A 15,412-nucleotide genomic window follows, 5' to 3' on the forward strand; every position below is an offset into this window, starting at 1 on the left:
AAAGAGGAATGGGTGAAACTGCCCAAAGATAGGTGTGCCAAGCTTGTGGCATCGTATTCAAAAAGACATGAGACTGTAATTGCTGCCAAAGTTTCATCAACTAAGTATTGAGCAAAGGCTTTGAATACAAATGTAAATGTGATTTTTTTAGTTTTTAATTAACCTGCAAATTAAAAAAAAAAAACACAACTTTTTACATTGTCATTATGGGGTATTGTGTGTACAATTTGGGGGACAAAAATGAACTTATTCCATTTTGGATTAGGGTTGTAAATAACAAAAAGTGTAAAAGGTGAAGCGCTGTGACTACTTTCCGGATGCACTGTACTGCAAGCAATTGCATGTCTTTGGCTTTAACATTATTTGATCATGCAACAAACATTATATTAAGATATATTTCAAATATACTTTTCTTAAAATACAAAATAAATACTTATCTGCTTGTAACATTGACTTATGATTTAAAAGCAAGTTATCCGTACATGTGTACGTAAAAAAATATTATACTGCAATCAAATGCATAGGCAATTGCGTGATAACATCATTATATTCACTGTTAAAACAGCATTCTGTGGGCACCCATAACTGCAACGTGGCCCTCAATGAAAAATGAGTTTTACACCTGTGTCATGAAGTGACAAGCAGATATTTAAGTATTTATTTTGATCTACAATTGTATTACAAAATATTTTATTTGTTGCAGATAATATTAGAGTTTAAAACATATGCAATTTCATGAAGCACATAATTTTTTTTGCCAAAATGGAAATAATGAATACTGTACATTTAGTAAGAAAGATGAAGTATTTTATTGACACACTTTACTTCTAGGCTTTTGCGGGCCACACAAAATGATGTGGCGGGCCAGATCTGGCGATATTAGATGTAGACAATTGGAACACTACGAGAATAAATTGTGTACATTTTCATAAATGTATAATATTACAATAAAAACATTGTCATTTGATCAGAATTAGGTTGCAATGTTAGAAAAAAAAGTATGACATAAAAACATTAAGAAAATAAATTCACAATACTATGAGAAACAAAAATAATGGTATGGTATCAAAGATGTAATATCACAAGACAAAAATGAGATTGTCAAAACAAAGACAAATAATATATATAATAAGATATTAGTAAAAGGTCAGAATTCATGTGAGTAAAGCTGTACTATTATGAAAACATAGTATTAATACTATGACAAATAAAATGACAGTCATAAATAATTGTATTAGAATAAGTGGTAATACTAAAAGAAAACAGCCCCAATTTTAGGAGAATGAAATTGTTTCCCAGTTAAGTTACACTATTACATTTTTAGTTTTACATCATTAAAGTTACTTTAAGTATGCATTGACGATGAAAAAAAATAATGTTTTGTCACGTCAATCTTCATAAATAGAAACAGTATAATGTGATTGAGCAAACGTTTGGGACTGTTCCTGAAAGATAATTATTAAAAAAATGTTCTCCTGTGTTGGCTTTGTTAAAAAAGAAGCATTTTATATATTTTACGGAATCGTATTCTTCTCATTTTGGGGGCTTTGGACAACACAATCTTAAATTGTGTTCAGGGTAAATCTGCATTCTTCTCATCTTGGCTAAAATGCTCGGCACCCTGCTACTTGACCACCATGCCTACGATTAGTCATGGGTTAAAGATCGGCGACAGCCACCCACCCCTACCACTGCTCAGTGATTGTTAAATAGGTCTTTAGCTCGCCAGAAAACCAACAAATATTGAAATTACTGCCTTACTTTAGTTTATAGACGCAGTTCTAACTTCCAAGAAACATTTTCTCGCTGCCAATTTCAAGATAAAGTGATGTTGGGCATGAGGCAAGTTGTCATAAATAGAATTCCTAAAGTTTAAGAAATTAACATTTTGCAAAGTTCTCGCACGCGATTTAGGAGTGGTGTGAAAATGAAAGCAGTGATAACTTAAGAGTACACCAACCTCATGATATGGTACTTTCACATTGTGTAGTAAAACATTTTAAACATACTCATAAGTCTGAAATGTTGTAAATGTAGGATATGGCCCTTATTAGCAAAACTATTAGTAAATAATTATTATGGTGGTTTGCTCTAGAGTTAGACCAAATTTTGACATAAACTCAGTAAATACATTCTTCTCTTTTATTACGACTTATTTTCTAAAATATTTGTAACTTTGTTGGCATAGTTTTATAATATTTATTCTCTGAAATTTGTGATAGAGTATTATAGTTGATCGTCTTTCATTCTTGTAACGTTTTTATTTTGTTGTCTTTTCAGTGTTACCCTTATACAACACAATGATTGGTGAATATCTAAATATTGTTTTGATTTCCTGGACCTTTCTGAGGACATTTTCATGTCTAAACATAAAAAATTCAACACGTTCATGCTTGTTATTAATCCTTAACTTCCTGGTTACCATTTTGCATCAAACTGTATCAGTGGTAGGTTCAATACAAATATACAATCAGTTTGATAATCTGAGTGTGTCCAAACACTTTGAACCCACACCTTCTTGTAGTATTTGAGCAGTTTGTGTTCATAGCGTGGGATGAAAAGGGTCCAAGTCAATGTCTGTACAAGGTCCAAAAACCTGTGTCCCCAGTCAAAGTTCTTTGCAAAACCAGTAGTCTTTAATCCAGTACCAGCAAAGCAGTGTTTCTACCAGATATCAGAGCTTAGTTCTCTGCTGGTGATTGGTACAAAGGTGCTCTTCAGGTGGACTTTGGGCTTCTTTCCAAGTGTGTTGCTCTGAGAAACCTACGAGACACACAAAACAACAAGTTGATGAGCAGCTATTACCTCCATCTTTGGCTGTAATCTTCTACATCCTAATCATATGTAAATCCTACAATGCCATACAGTATGACAAGGGTGCACTGTCACCTATGTGGTCACAATATCACATGAAACAGATCTACAACCCAATCTATGAGAAATACAAACATATTTAAGGGTGGATGACATTTGCGTTCTACATTTGTTTTATCCAAACAGACCTCTTCTTCCCCAGTCAACTGCCCTGAACCCCTAGGGAGAAAAAAGGGGGTTTAGTTTCAATGGGTTTAAAGTCTGGGGACATGCACACAAACAAGAACATTGAGGGGTAAGAAAGAATACACAACTAGGAACTCTCTTCCAAGCGATAAACAATGACTGTTCCCCACCTGTCCATTCAGAAGGGTCATAGGGATGTTGCAATAGACATGGCGCCCCCCAGGGCCCAGAGTGGAGAACTGCATGGTAGATGGAGGAGGCGGGAGGGGAGGCGACAGGGCAGAAGGCTGTGGGGGAAGATGGAACTCATAGCTGCGGCAGAAATGCCTCATTTGTGCTGCTGTAGCCATGTGACCCCCTCCAAGAGGCAAGGTCATCTGGTTGTAGTCAGGGATCTCTGTTGCCAAGGAAACCTACCAAAGAAATCATAAATGTTCTTTAAACTTTTATCAAGCAGCATGACTCTGAATGACAATTAAATTTACCCCATGAAGAGGCATGGAATCAAACACGATCATAAAGAAAGATCACAAATGGAAACGAAGTCTAAATTATAAAAGAGCTGAGAAACCTCAAACATAGGACAGCTTTCTTAAAACCTACACTACATGGCAACTATAGAATCCAACTAGTATGAGGTATTAAATGGCATTCGAAAAATTCTGGTATTATTAGTATTATATCGGTAATAGTTGACCTGATGATGTCCATGACGGTTCTCAATCGGCGGCACCAGGGATGCTGAGGTGGTCGTCATGGCAATGGTGGAGACGGTGGTCTGTAGGTCTCCAAAGAGGCCCTGCTCACCTGCGTCCATCACCTGTTACCATGGAAACATTAACATGTTTGCGTAAGTGATTGGACGTCAGTAAGTTAAAATTGTCCTAGGAGAAAGATTAAAAACTTTCAACATTGTCATTCAGGTGCATAACAACAATGCTGACAACTACATACTTTTATGCAGTAATTAAAGTGTACTCTTCTCCTTCTCAAAGTAATGAAACCATTGAGCCAAGGCAAGAAGTCAAAGTATTGCTAGTGAAGTGAATTATATTTATGTTGCGCTTTTTCTCTAGTGACTCAAAGCGCTTTACATAGTGAAACCCATTATCTACATCTTTAAGCTACATATAAACCAGTGTGTGTGGCACAGGGAGCAGGTGGGTAAAGCGTCTTGCCCAAGGAGCAAGAATTGAACATGGAACCCTCGAGTTGCTGGCACAGCCGCTCTATCAACTGAGCCACACCACCACACGCCTATCGAATAAGTTACTGAGCAAGATGGAAGGTTTATGCTCAGTATTCTTGTGAAGATGTTTAGCAGAGTGCTCATTTGCCCAGGAATTGAAAAATACAATTATTCTTAGACTTATATTGTTAAAGTTGACTATCCATGGATAAATAAGTCCAATAATTGCATTTCAACATGGCAAGGTTCTGAAGTTTGGGATTGTCCTCAAGGTGTTCCATTTAACCATGTAAACCTATACGCTTACAATACTGTACAAAAAAGTGTGTATGCTGTGAAATACTATGTAGGTGGAGTAATTTGTGGGGCAAGAATATTCTACTCAACTGTTTTGGGGGCCACATTTCCAGAAAGCTACGGAGCGGGTGTCCAGACTTTTCCCTTCACTATTAGTTTTACTTTGTATATTCCGAAGATGAATTGAGATTACTAATTCAGTTTTAATATTTGAGTGGGCCCTGGCCCTCTCTATAGTGGAAAATTGGGCCCTGGGGTCAAAAAGGTTAGGAACCCCTGCTCTCTACAACCGGAGCACTCTAGTGTTTTTAGGAATTTGCTGGAGAAATTTTTGTTTCCCAAGTTTTGAACTGAACTCTGGGGTCGGTATAGTGTCATTCCTGGGCCGAAATTGGCCTTCAGGCCGCCAGTTATATCGCGTGATGTCTTGGGTACCGATGCCAACGGGTACTTTTGAAATAGTGCCGGTGACAAAACAAAAAGCAATGCTTTGTTATTGTTACAAAATTTCGTGACAAGCAATTTGAACACAATAGTAACTTACCTTTCTAGGTTCCCAAATGCACCTCACTTGCCGTGACCGTGATTGGTGTTAAATGAGGAAGTGTTGTGTTGCTGTTGTGGCTAGTACTTTGGCAAAATGTGTATGTGGCTTGTTAAAGTTTGCAATAAAGTGTAAAAACAGTGTCGGGAGTCTCGGGACGCTACATTATTTACAAGACGTTACTTGCACAATATCACAATATGTTGCAGTTGGCTGAGCCATCATTCATTTAGCACTGAAATCAAGCACCAATAGTTAATATTTTTTTGGTGTGTGATTACTACCAAAAAACGGTTTATTTTGGCACCGGTGCCAACATAAACCATGCTAAGTTTCGGTACCCATTCGGTGAGAAAAGAAAACATCACTTTTGTTCTTTTTACTTCAGTTTTTTTCTCTTTTGATTGCAGTGCATCAAAGAAAAGGAGAGTGAAAGTTAAAAGTAAAGGGGCTTGAATACTTGAATAATACCCATACCTCCAGTTAGGTGGCAGCAGTGCTTGAATTAATCAACAGGCTGACCAGGACATGTAACAAAGTGTACATAGCCCTTGGGTCTACCATAAACAGGTAGGTAATGAGGATATACAGTATAATATCCTTAAGTAGGATAGGCTCAACTAATAGCTTGACACATACCATCCATCCATCCATTTTCCACTGCTTGTCCCTTTCGGGGTCGCGGGGGGTGCTGGAGCCTATCTCAGCTGCATTTTGGCGGAAGGCGGGGTACACCCTGGACAAGTCGCCACATCATCGCAGGGCCAACACAAATAGACAGACAACATTCCCATTCCCATTCCGATAAATAAATTGATATGATCAGGTTGTCAATATTATTTTAATTTAAAGTGTCCTGGGCATGACGTTAAAGTGCATCCGGCAGTGGAGGCTCCTCTATGGGGTCTTGGGGCACTAGGAGGTTAACCCCTTTACTACTGTTACCCCAGGTGGCCCTTGGCAAAGGCCTAGTACCTGACTGCCCCCTAGCCAGGGATACGGTGAAGACCTCAACGGCGGAGCAGGCGGAGAGACAGTAGATTTAAGAACTACAACAACGGCTGCGATGGCGGAAGAAGGCTGCAGCAGAAAAGGGTCCCCAGTCGTCTTGGACTCCATGCCACTGGACCCTGACCCGATTCTGTCAAGGATCGTGTGGTGACTGTCTGTGCACCAGTCTCCCCACATAAAACAAAGTCACGCACAGGCATCCTCCATAAAGGGATACACCCCTACCAGGAGGATAGTCATACTCGTTCGAGTGACCGCCGATGATGATTATTTTGATTAATTAAATAATAAATTAAGAGGGGGCGTGGATATTTTTTTCATCCCATTGACAGAAAATAATTGAGAATTACTGGTCTAGGCTGTTGGACTGTCGTGACCACCGTGAAGAATAAAGATGGTATCTTTGAACATGTTAAAGGATCTGTTCCCATGAAATGGACAGCAATAACTCAGCAGCGTTGTGGTCCCATTATTGAGACTTCCTTCTTCTGACCTACATTAAAACTCAACTAATACCAGGGACATCCTGTATTGTCTTGGTGCCAACATTATATGAACAAAATACAAAAATAATACGAACATAATTATATGTTTTACTATATTATCACACATTTTAACCGTCATGATCGTCATTAATTTAAGTTAGGAGAAGCACGTGTATGTTAGAATTTTCTGGAATACTTTTGCACTTTTCAGGCAAAATGTATGTTCTTTCACAATCTGAGAAACATTACAATACAGTATTTTTTATGCCACTACTTTTTCATAATGTTTTTGGTTGAGGCTTCAGGCTGCATAGCTTCAGTTTAACACACATCAGGTATAGATATAGTTTAATGTGATTTCATTTGCCCCGGTCTTAAAGAGCCAGTAAAAGCTGTCGTAACAAAATAGTGGGACAGGGAAAATGTGATTTAGGCCTCCAAAGAAATATGTTTCATATCTTGTGATATTTTTTAAATCTTCAATAATCTTTTGAAGACCATGCAACAGCGTCACTTGCGTCTTTAGTACATGCTTCAAGCTGAAAAGCATTATGCACAAATTCACTACGCTCAAGGCTTACAGATAACGTGATGTCAAAATGGTTTGTCTTTTCTAAAACAAGGTTTCTTTGGACAAGAAATTGAGAGACACTTCTCTGTAGTGCTTGTGTTAGAGATATACTGTATGTCATGTGTATCCACAATGTCCATTTGCGTTAATAAAGTACAAACCCCGTTTCCATATGAGTTGGGAAATTGTGGTAGATGTAAATATAAACGGAATACAATGATTTGCAAATGATTTTCAACTAATATTCAATTCAATGCACTACAAAGACAAGACATAAGATGTTCAAACTCATAAACTTTATTTTTTTTTGCAAATAATAATTAGCTTAGAATTTCATGGCTGCAACACGTGCCAAAGTAGTTGGGAAAGGGCATGTTCACCACTGTGTTACATGGCCTTTCTTTTTAACAACACTCAGTAAACGTTTGGGAACTGAGGAGACACATTTTTTAAACTTCTCAGGTGGAATTCTTTCCCATTCTTGCTTGATGTACAGCTTAAGTTGTTCAACAGTCCGGTGGTCTCCATTGTGGTATTTTAGGCTTCATAATGCGCCACACATTTTCAATGGGAGACAGGTCTGGACTACAGGCAGGCCAGTCTAGTACCCGCACTCTTTTACTATGAAGCCACGTTGATGTAACACGTGGTTTGGCATTGTCTTGCTGAAATAAGCAGGGGCGTCCATGGTAACGTTGCTTGGATGGCAACATATGTTGCTTCAAAACCTGTATGTACCTTTCGGCATTAATGGCGCCTTCACAGATGTGTAAGTTACCCATGTCTTGGGCACTAATACACCCCCATACCATCACAGATGCTGGCTTTTCAACTTTGCGCCTATAACAATCCGGATGATTCTTTTCCTCTTTGGTCCGGAGGACACGACGTCCACAGTCTCCAAAAACAATTTGAAATGTAACTTTTCAGACCACAGAACACTTTTTCACTTTGTATCAGTCCATCTTAGATGAGCTCAGGCCCAGCAAAGCCGACGGCGTTTCTGGGTGTTGTTGATAAACGGTTTTCGCCTAACTTGCACTTACAGATGTAGCGACCAACTGTAGTTACTGACAGTGGGTTTCTGAAGTGTTCCTGAGCCCATGTGGTGATTTTCTTTACACACTGATGTCGCTTGTTGATGCAGTACAGCCTGAGGGATCGAAGGTCACAGGCTTAGCTGCTTACGTGCAGTGATTTCTCCAGATTCTCTGAACTCTTTGATGATATTACAGACCGTAGATGGTGAAATCCCCAAATTCCTTGCAATAGCTGGTTGGGAAAGGTTTTTCTTAAACTGTTCAACAATTTGCTCACGCATTTGTTGACAAAGTGGTGACCCTCGCTCCATCCTTGTTTGTGAATGACTGAGCATTTCATGGAATCTACTTTTATACCCAATCATGGCACCCACCTGTTCCCAATTTGCCTGTTCACCTGTGGAATGTTCCAAATAAGTGTTTGATGAGCATTCCTCAACTTTATCAGTATTTATTGCCACCTTTCCCAACGTCTTTGTCACGTGTTGCTGGCATCAAATTCTAAAGTTAAGTAATGATTATTTGCAAAAAAAAAAAAAAGTTTATCAGTTTGAACATCAAATATGTTGTCTTTGTAGCATATTCAACTGAATATGGGTTGAAAATGATTCGCAAATCATTGTATTCCGTTTATATTTACATCTAACACAATTTCCCAACTCATATGGAAACAGGGTTTGTACATGTACCATCCACTTGGTATTCTAATTGAAGATTCAGTGCATTGTTTGTTTTTCTGTCATCAGCTTTCCCTTCTTAGCTGCAGGAAGACATGATTTTGCTTATCAGAGCGTCTACCACCTGAGGTGTACACACTTTATGCAGTCATTCTTATTTTCATACCCCCGATTTACATATATTCAGTCTGCACTTTACACACCATCTGTTTCCTGTAAATGTCTGCACTCGAGGGAAGCAAAAGCACATAAAATAAACTACATTTTCATACCCATCCATCCATCCATCTTCTTCCGCTTATCCGAGGTCGGGTCGCGGGGGCAGCAGCCTAAGCAGAAAGCCCAGATTTTCCTCTCCCCAGCCACTTCGTTCAGCTCCTCCCGGGGGATCCCGAGGTGTTCCCAGGCCAGCCGGCAGACATAGTCTTCCCAACGTGTCCTTTGTCTTCCCCGTGGCCTCCTACCGGTTGGACGTGCCCTAAACACCTCCCGAGGGAGGCGTTCGGGTGGCATCCTGACCAGATGCCCGAACCACCTCATCTGGCTCCTCTCGATGTGGAGGAGCAGTGGCTTTACTTTGAGCTCCGCCCGGATGGCAGAGCTTCTCACCCTCTCTAAGGGAGAGCCCCGCCACCCGGCGGAGGAAACTCATTTCGGCCGCCTGTACCCGTGATCTTGTCCTTTCGGTCATGACCCAAAGCTCATGACCATAGGTGAGGATGGGAACGTAGATCGACCGGTAAATTGAGAGCTTTGCCTTCCGGCTCAGCTCCTTCTTCACCACAACGGACCGATACAGCGTCCGCATTACAGAAGACGCTGCACCGATCCGCCTGTCGATCTCACGATTCACTTTCCCCTCACTCGTGAACTCCTCCACTTGGGGCAGGGTCTCCTCCCCAACCCGGAGATGGCACTCCACCCTTTTCCGGGAAAGAACCATGGACTCGGACTTGGAGGTGCTGATTCTCATCCCAGTCGCTTCATACTAGGCTGCGAACCGATCCAGTGAGAGCTGAAGATCCTGGCCAGATGAAGCCATCAGGACCACATCATCTGCAAAAATCAGAGACCTAATCCTGCAGCCACCAAACCGGATCCCCTCAACGCCTTGACTGCGCCTAGAAATTCTGTCCATAAAAGTTATGAACAGAATCGGTGACAAAGGGCAGACTTGGCGGAGTCCAACCCTCACTGGAAACGTGTCCGACTTACTGCCGGCAATGCGGACCAAGCTCTGACACTGATCGTACAGGGAGCGGACAGCCACAATCAGACAGTCCGATACCCCATACTCTCTGAGCACTCCCCATAGGACCTCCCGAGGGACACGGTCGAATGCCTTCTCCAAGTCCACAAAGCACATGTAGACTGGTTGGGCAAACTCCCATGCACCCTCAAGGACCCTGCCGAGAGTATAGAGCTGGTCCACAGTTCCACGACCAGAACGAAAACCACACTGTTCCTCCTGAATCCGAGGTTCGACTATCCGGCGTAGCCTCCTCTCCAGTACACCCGAATAGACCTTACCGGGAAGGCTGAGGAGTGTGATCCCACGATAGTTGGAACACACCCTCCGGTTCCCCTTCTTGAAGAGAGGAACCACCACCCCGGTCTGCCAATCCAGAGGTACCGCCCCCGATGTCCACGCGATGCTGCAGAGTCTTGTCAACCAAGACAGCCCCACAGCATCCAGAGCCTTAAGGAACTCCGGGCGGATCTCATCCACCCCCGGGGCCTTGCCACCGAGAAGCTTTTTAACTACCTCAGCAACCTCAGCCCCAGAAATAGGAGAGCCCACCACAGATTCCCCAGGCACTGCTTCCTCATAGGAAGACGTGTCGGTGGGATTGAGGAGGTCTTCGAAGTATTCCCTCCACCGATCCACAACCTCCGCAGTCGAGGTCAGCAGAACACCATCTGCACCATACACGGTGTTGACAGTGCACTGCTTCCCCTTCCTGAGGCGGCGGATGGTGGTCCAGAATCGCTTCGAAGCCGTCTGGAAGTCGTTTTCCATGGCCTCGCCAAACTCCTCCCATGTCCGAGTTTTTGCCTCCGCGACCGCTGAAGCCGCACACCGCTTGGCCTGTCGGTACCTGTCTACTGCCTCCGGAGTCCCATGAGCCAAAAGAACCCGATAGGACTCCTTCTTCAGCTTGACGGCATCCCTCACCGCCGGTGTCCACCAACGGGTTCTAGAATTACCGCCACGACAGGCACCAACTACCTTGCGGCCACAGCTCCAATCAGCCGCCTCGACAATAGAGGTGCGGAACATGGTCCACTCGGACTCAATGTCCAGTACCTCCCTCGTGACATGTTCAAAGTTCTTCCGGAGGTGGGAATTGAAACTCTCTCTGACAGGAGACTCTGCCAGACGTTCCCAGCAGACCCTCACAATGCGTTTGGGCCTGCCAGGTCTGTCCGGCATCCTCCCCCACCATCGCAGCCATCTCACCACCAGGTGGTGATCGGTAGAAAGCTCCGCCCCTCTCTTCACCCGAGTGTCCAAAACATGAGGCCGCAAATCCGATGACACAACTACAAAGTCGATCATGGAACTGCGGCCTAGGGTGTCCTGGTGCCAAGTGCACATATGGACACCCTTATGCTTGAACATGGTGTTCGTTATGGACAATCTGTGACGAGCACAAAAGTCCAATAACAAAACACCACTCGGGTTCAGATCCGGGCGGCCATTCTTCCCAATCACACCTCTCCAGGTTTCACTGTCGTTGCCAACATGAGCGTTGAAGTCACCCAGTAGGACAAGGGAATCACCCGGGGGAGCACTTTCCAGTACTCCCTCGAGTGTATCCAAAAAGGGTAGGTACTCTGAACTGCTGTTTGGTGCGTAAGCACAAACAACAGTCAGGACCCGTCCCCCCACCCGAAGGCGGAGGGAGGCTACCCTCTCGTCCACCGGGTTGAACTCCAACGTGCAGGCTTTGAGTCGGGGGGCAACAAGAATTGCTACCCCAGCTCGTCGCCTCTCACTGTGTGCAACGCCAGTGTGGAAGAGAGTCCAGCCCCTCTCAAGAGAACTGGTTCCAGAGCCTTTGCTGTGCGTCGAGGTGAGTCCGACTATATCCAGCCGGAACTTCTCTACCTCGTGCACAAGTTCAGGCTCCTTCCCTCCCAGCGAGGTGACGTTCCACGTCCCAAGAGCTAGCTTATGTAGCCAAGGATCGGACCGCCAAGTGCCCTGCCTTCGGCTTCCGCCCAGCTCACAATGCACCCGACCTCTATGGCCCCTCCCATGAGTGGTGAGCCCATTGGAGGGGGGACCCACGTTGCCTCTTCGGGCTGTGCCCGGCCGGGCCCCATGGGGACAGGCCCGGCCACCAGGCGCTCGCCATCGTGCCCCAACTCCGGGCCTGGCTCCGGAGGGGGGCCCCGGTGACCCGCGTCCGGGCGAGGAAAATCTGAATCCTTGTTGTTTCCTTTCCATAGAAGTCTTTGAGCTGCTCTTTGTCTGATTCCTCACCTAGGACCTGTTTGTCTTGGGAGACCCTACCAGGGGGTATGAAAGCCCCCGGACAACATAGCTCCTAGGATCATTGGGACACGCAAACTCCTCTACCACGGTAAGGTGGCAGCTCAGCTCATACCCATTTGAGTATTTTTATGTTTTTTTACAATACCATCCTGCAGAATGTTTATGTTGTATATTCAACAATACAGTTTAAGCATTTGAACCACTTAATACCTTAAACTAAGCAGTGTTACAATACGGTTAGTGTTGCAAAATATTCATATGATGGAAATTTATACACCCACTGGCCATGATATCGTGGTACACCTGCACAATCTAATAGTTAAAATCATGTTTTGAAGTTCACAAAACTGTCAGGAAATTGTTGAGTAAATTATACGTTTATATTATGATACTGTACATGCACCAGAAGTCTCAAAATAAATGTACTTGTGGGGTTAACATTTGAAGTAGATGGCTTAACTATTTCAACTAACAGCTGTAGATAGCCTAGGCAAGGGCTCATCAACAGGCAGCCCGGGGGCCAAATACGGCCAGGGAAGGACACCATACTGGTTTTCAAGTTCAGTTCAAAACAAACATTTCTGAAGCAAATTCCTAAAAAGACTGGAGTGCTCCTGTTTGTAGACAAACTTAGACCACTGTAAACACATTGGCAGATCATTGCATTGACATTTTAGCCTTGCTAGCAAACATAGAACACCGGGGTCTAAACTTCTGATTTACAAACATATATAACTGAGGCGTTCCTCAAAGCACCCCTTTAAGTCCTCCTCTCCTTTTTGGCAGTTACCATTTTTTTCTCTCCACAATGTGATTTTATGTAACTAAGGTGTTGTTGCAGCTTGTTTACATCAGAAGCAGTAATTTGTTCAACTTTAGTTATACTAGTAGTGTTCCTCAAGGTTCCATCTTAGGTCCTCTCTTTTTATCATTTGAACTACTCAACTGGTGGCCCGCAAGTTTAGTTCAAATAACGTGTAAGGCTCACATTTTTGCAGCAGATTCTTTGACAATTTTTTTTTAGCAGAAGGTCATTAAAAATAGCACAGCGCTCTGTTAACTCTGACAAATAAATAGACCAAAACCAAACGTTTACTGTAGAGGAAGCTACTTCTTTAGAATATAGCTTTCTGGAAATGTGGCCCCTAAAACTATTCAAATGAATATCCCTGCCCGAGGCTGTCGGCCTTAAGTCATTATAGACATAACATTGAGTGTAGACATCTTATATTTTGACACAGTTGAGTTCCCCGGGAGTTGGTTAGAGATGCTTCATAGAAATGTTCTTTGATTGAGCAATCAGTGGCCATTACCAAACTTGAATATTGAAACAGCAGGATGTTATTACTCAACACAACTTACTCACATTATCATGAAATAAATAATACTCAAACCATCCCACAGTAACTTAACACATAACAGATAAACACACACACAGGGCAAGTATACCAGCTGCTTATGGAGGATAATAAACAACTACAGAAATTTTAAACATGTACTTAGAGCAACTACTACAAAAAGGTGCCGGAAAGCAGCCCGCAGTGCTTTGCAACACTTATTTTGTAAAACAAATTATAAAGTTACATGTTCAGAGTTACCATAGTTGTTGTTTATCACTACCTTGAGTAGTAGTAGCAGTAGTTGTTCACTGTGTGTTTGTTTTAATGTCATTTCTGTGTTAGCACAGTGATTGCAGATAGTGTTCGATCTAGTACAGGGGTGTCAAACTCATTTTAGATCGGGGGTCACATGGAGAAAAATCTATTTGAAAGTGGGCCGGACTGGTAAAATCATGGCACGATAACTTAAAAATAAAGACAACTTCAGATTGTCTTTGTTTAAAAATAAAACAAGCACATTCTGAAAATGTACAAATCATAATGTAATTGTTTTTTTTTTTTAAACGTACATGTTGCGGTTAATAGTATTCTACCTTTATTTGTCGTTATTTATACTTTCTGAATAAATTATGTGATAATGTTCATCAGTCAACTCATTGGTGTTAATTTTGAATCTATCAAGATAAAAAAATAATATCAAAATCAAATTACAGTATTTATGTAGTTTGCTCATTTTCCTCGACTGGTGCACTAACATCATGTGGTTTATTTATTTATTTTTTTACATATGTAGCATAATCTACAAAGATACAAAGAACTGCTATTGCAACATCTAGTGGACACATGTAGAACAGCAGTTTCTTTCATTCAAAAATGTCGGCTCTTTTTTATACTTAGCAAACTCATCCCGCGGGCCGGATAAAACCTGGCCGTATGTTTTGACACACCTGATCGAGTACAATTCAAGATCACTGCAATGTCTTCAAATTTGTGTAGCTCAGTGTGGTATATCTACTGTACACAAACCTATGAAGTCAAGTGGAGGCCACTATAGATGGTACTGTGGGCCGTGAGTGAGACCCCTGCTGTATATATTTTCATAGTTGTAGCATGAATTCTGCGTCATAACAAGAAGAGCTTCGGTAGGCAATTTAGAAACACGCCAATACACAGAGCAGTTCTACATTCCTGCAATATGACCACGATGAGAAATACATTGTCGAATCGGTATCACTCAGGCAGTGTCAAAAACAAGTAAGAGTCATTTTTCTTTAAGGCATTTTAAATTTAAATTTGAATGTAAATGTTACACATTCCTTACGGCTTGAGAAAAATAAAAAAAACCATTATTTTAAGGTAACTTCAGTCACATGTTAAAGAGAAATTGGATCAACTTGGGAATAAAGAACACTCTGGGTAGAGTCAAGATTCATTGTCAATCAAACAGACTCGCTGGACAACAGCAACAGTTTACCTGACGTCTGGACAAAGTCTCTCTTCGTTTAGCTGGCATCTCATAGATCACCTGCTTCCAAAACTTAGACGACAGCTCATTGCTCTTTGGACCCCTCCATTTAATGATAGATAAAACCTGAGGAGAGGTGAAGAGACGGTATTTTATTGATCTATATTGCTAATGAGAAATCTGGCTTCATTATATTTTTTTACACACCTTTATTGTATGCTTAAGTGCTTCCACCTCTTGATAGTTGATCACACTCTTTAGATCTGCACATTCTATCATGATTACCTATGC

The 15,412-nt window shown here is 42.1% G+C and overlaps 1 protein-coding gene across 3 annotated transcripts in view; it reads right to left on the reverse strand.

The window, feature by feature from the left end:
- Positions 1–288: 288 nt before the first annotated feature.
- The window catches only part of il1rapl2 (interleukin 1 receptor accessory protein-like 2), a 631,449-nt gene continuing 616,325 nt past the window's right edge, over positions 289–15,412 (reverse strand). For 2 of the 3 annotated variants that reach the window (XM_062045413.1, XM_062045415.1), the window contains 6 exons: positions 15,329–15,406; positions 15,131–15,247; positions 3,698–3,820; positions 3,171–3,413; positions 3,003–3,033; positions 289–2,763 (listed from right to left, as the gene is read on the reverse strand). In XM_062045413.1, coding sequence (XP_061901397.1) covers positions 2,675–2,763; positions 3,003–3,033; positions 3,171–3,413; positions 3,698–3,820; positions 15,131–15,247; positions 15,329–15,406 — 681 coding nt within the window. In that variant the 3' untranslated portion in view covers positions 289–2,674. The remainder of the gene's footprint in view (positions 2,764–3,002; positions 3,034–3,170; positions 3,414–3,697; positions 3,821–15,130; positions 15,248–15,328; positions 15,407–15,412) is intronic. The other variant, XM_062045414.1, reaches the window with a different exon arrangement.

This window comes from Entelurus aequoreus, linkage group LG04 (genome assembly GCF_033978785.1).
Source record: "Entelurus aequoreus isolate RoL-2023_Sb linkage group LG04, RoL_Eaeq_v1.1, whole genome shotgun sequence".
Taxonomy (NCBI): domain Eukaryota; kingdom Metazoa; phylum Chordata; class Actinopteri; order Syngnathiformes; family Syngnathidae; genus Entelurus; species Entelurus aequoreus.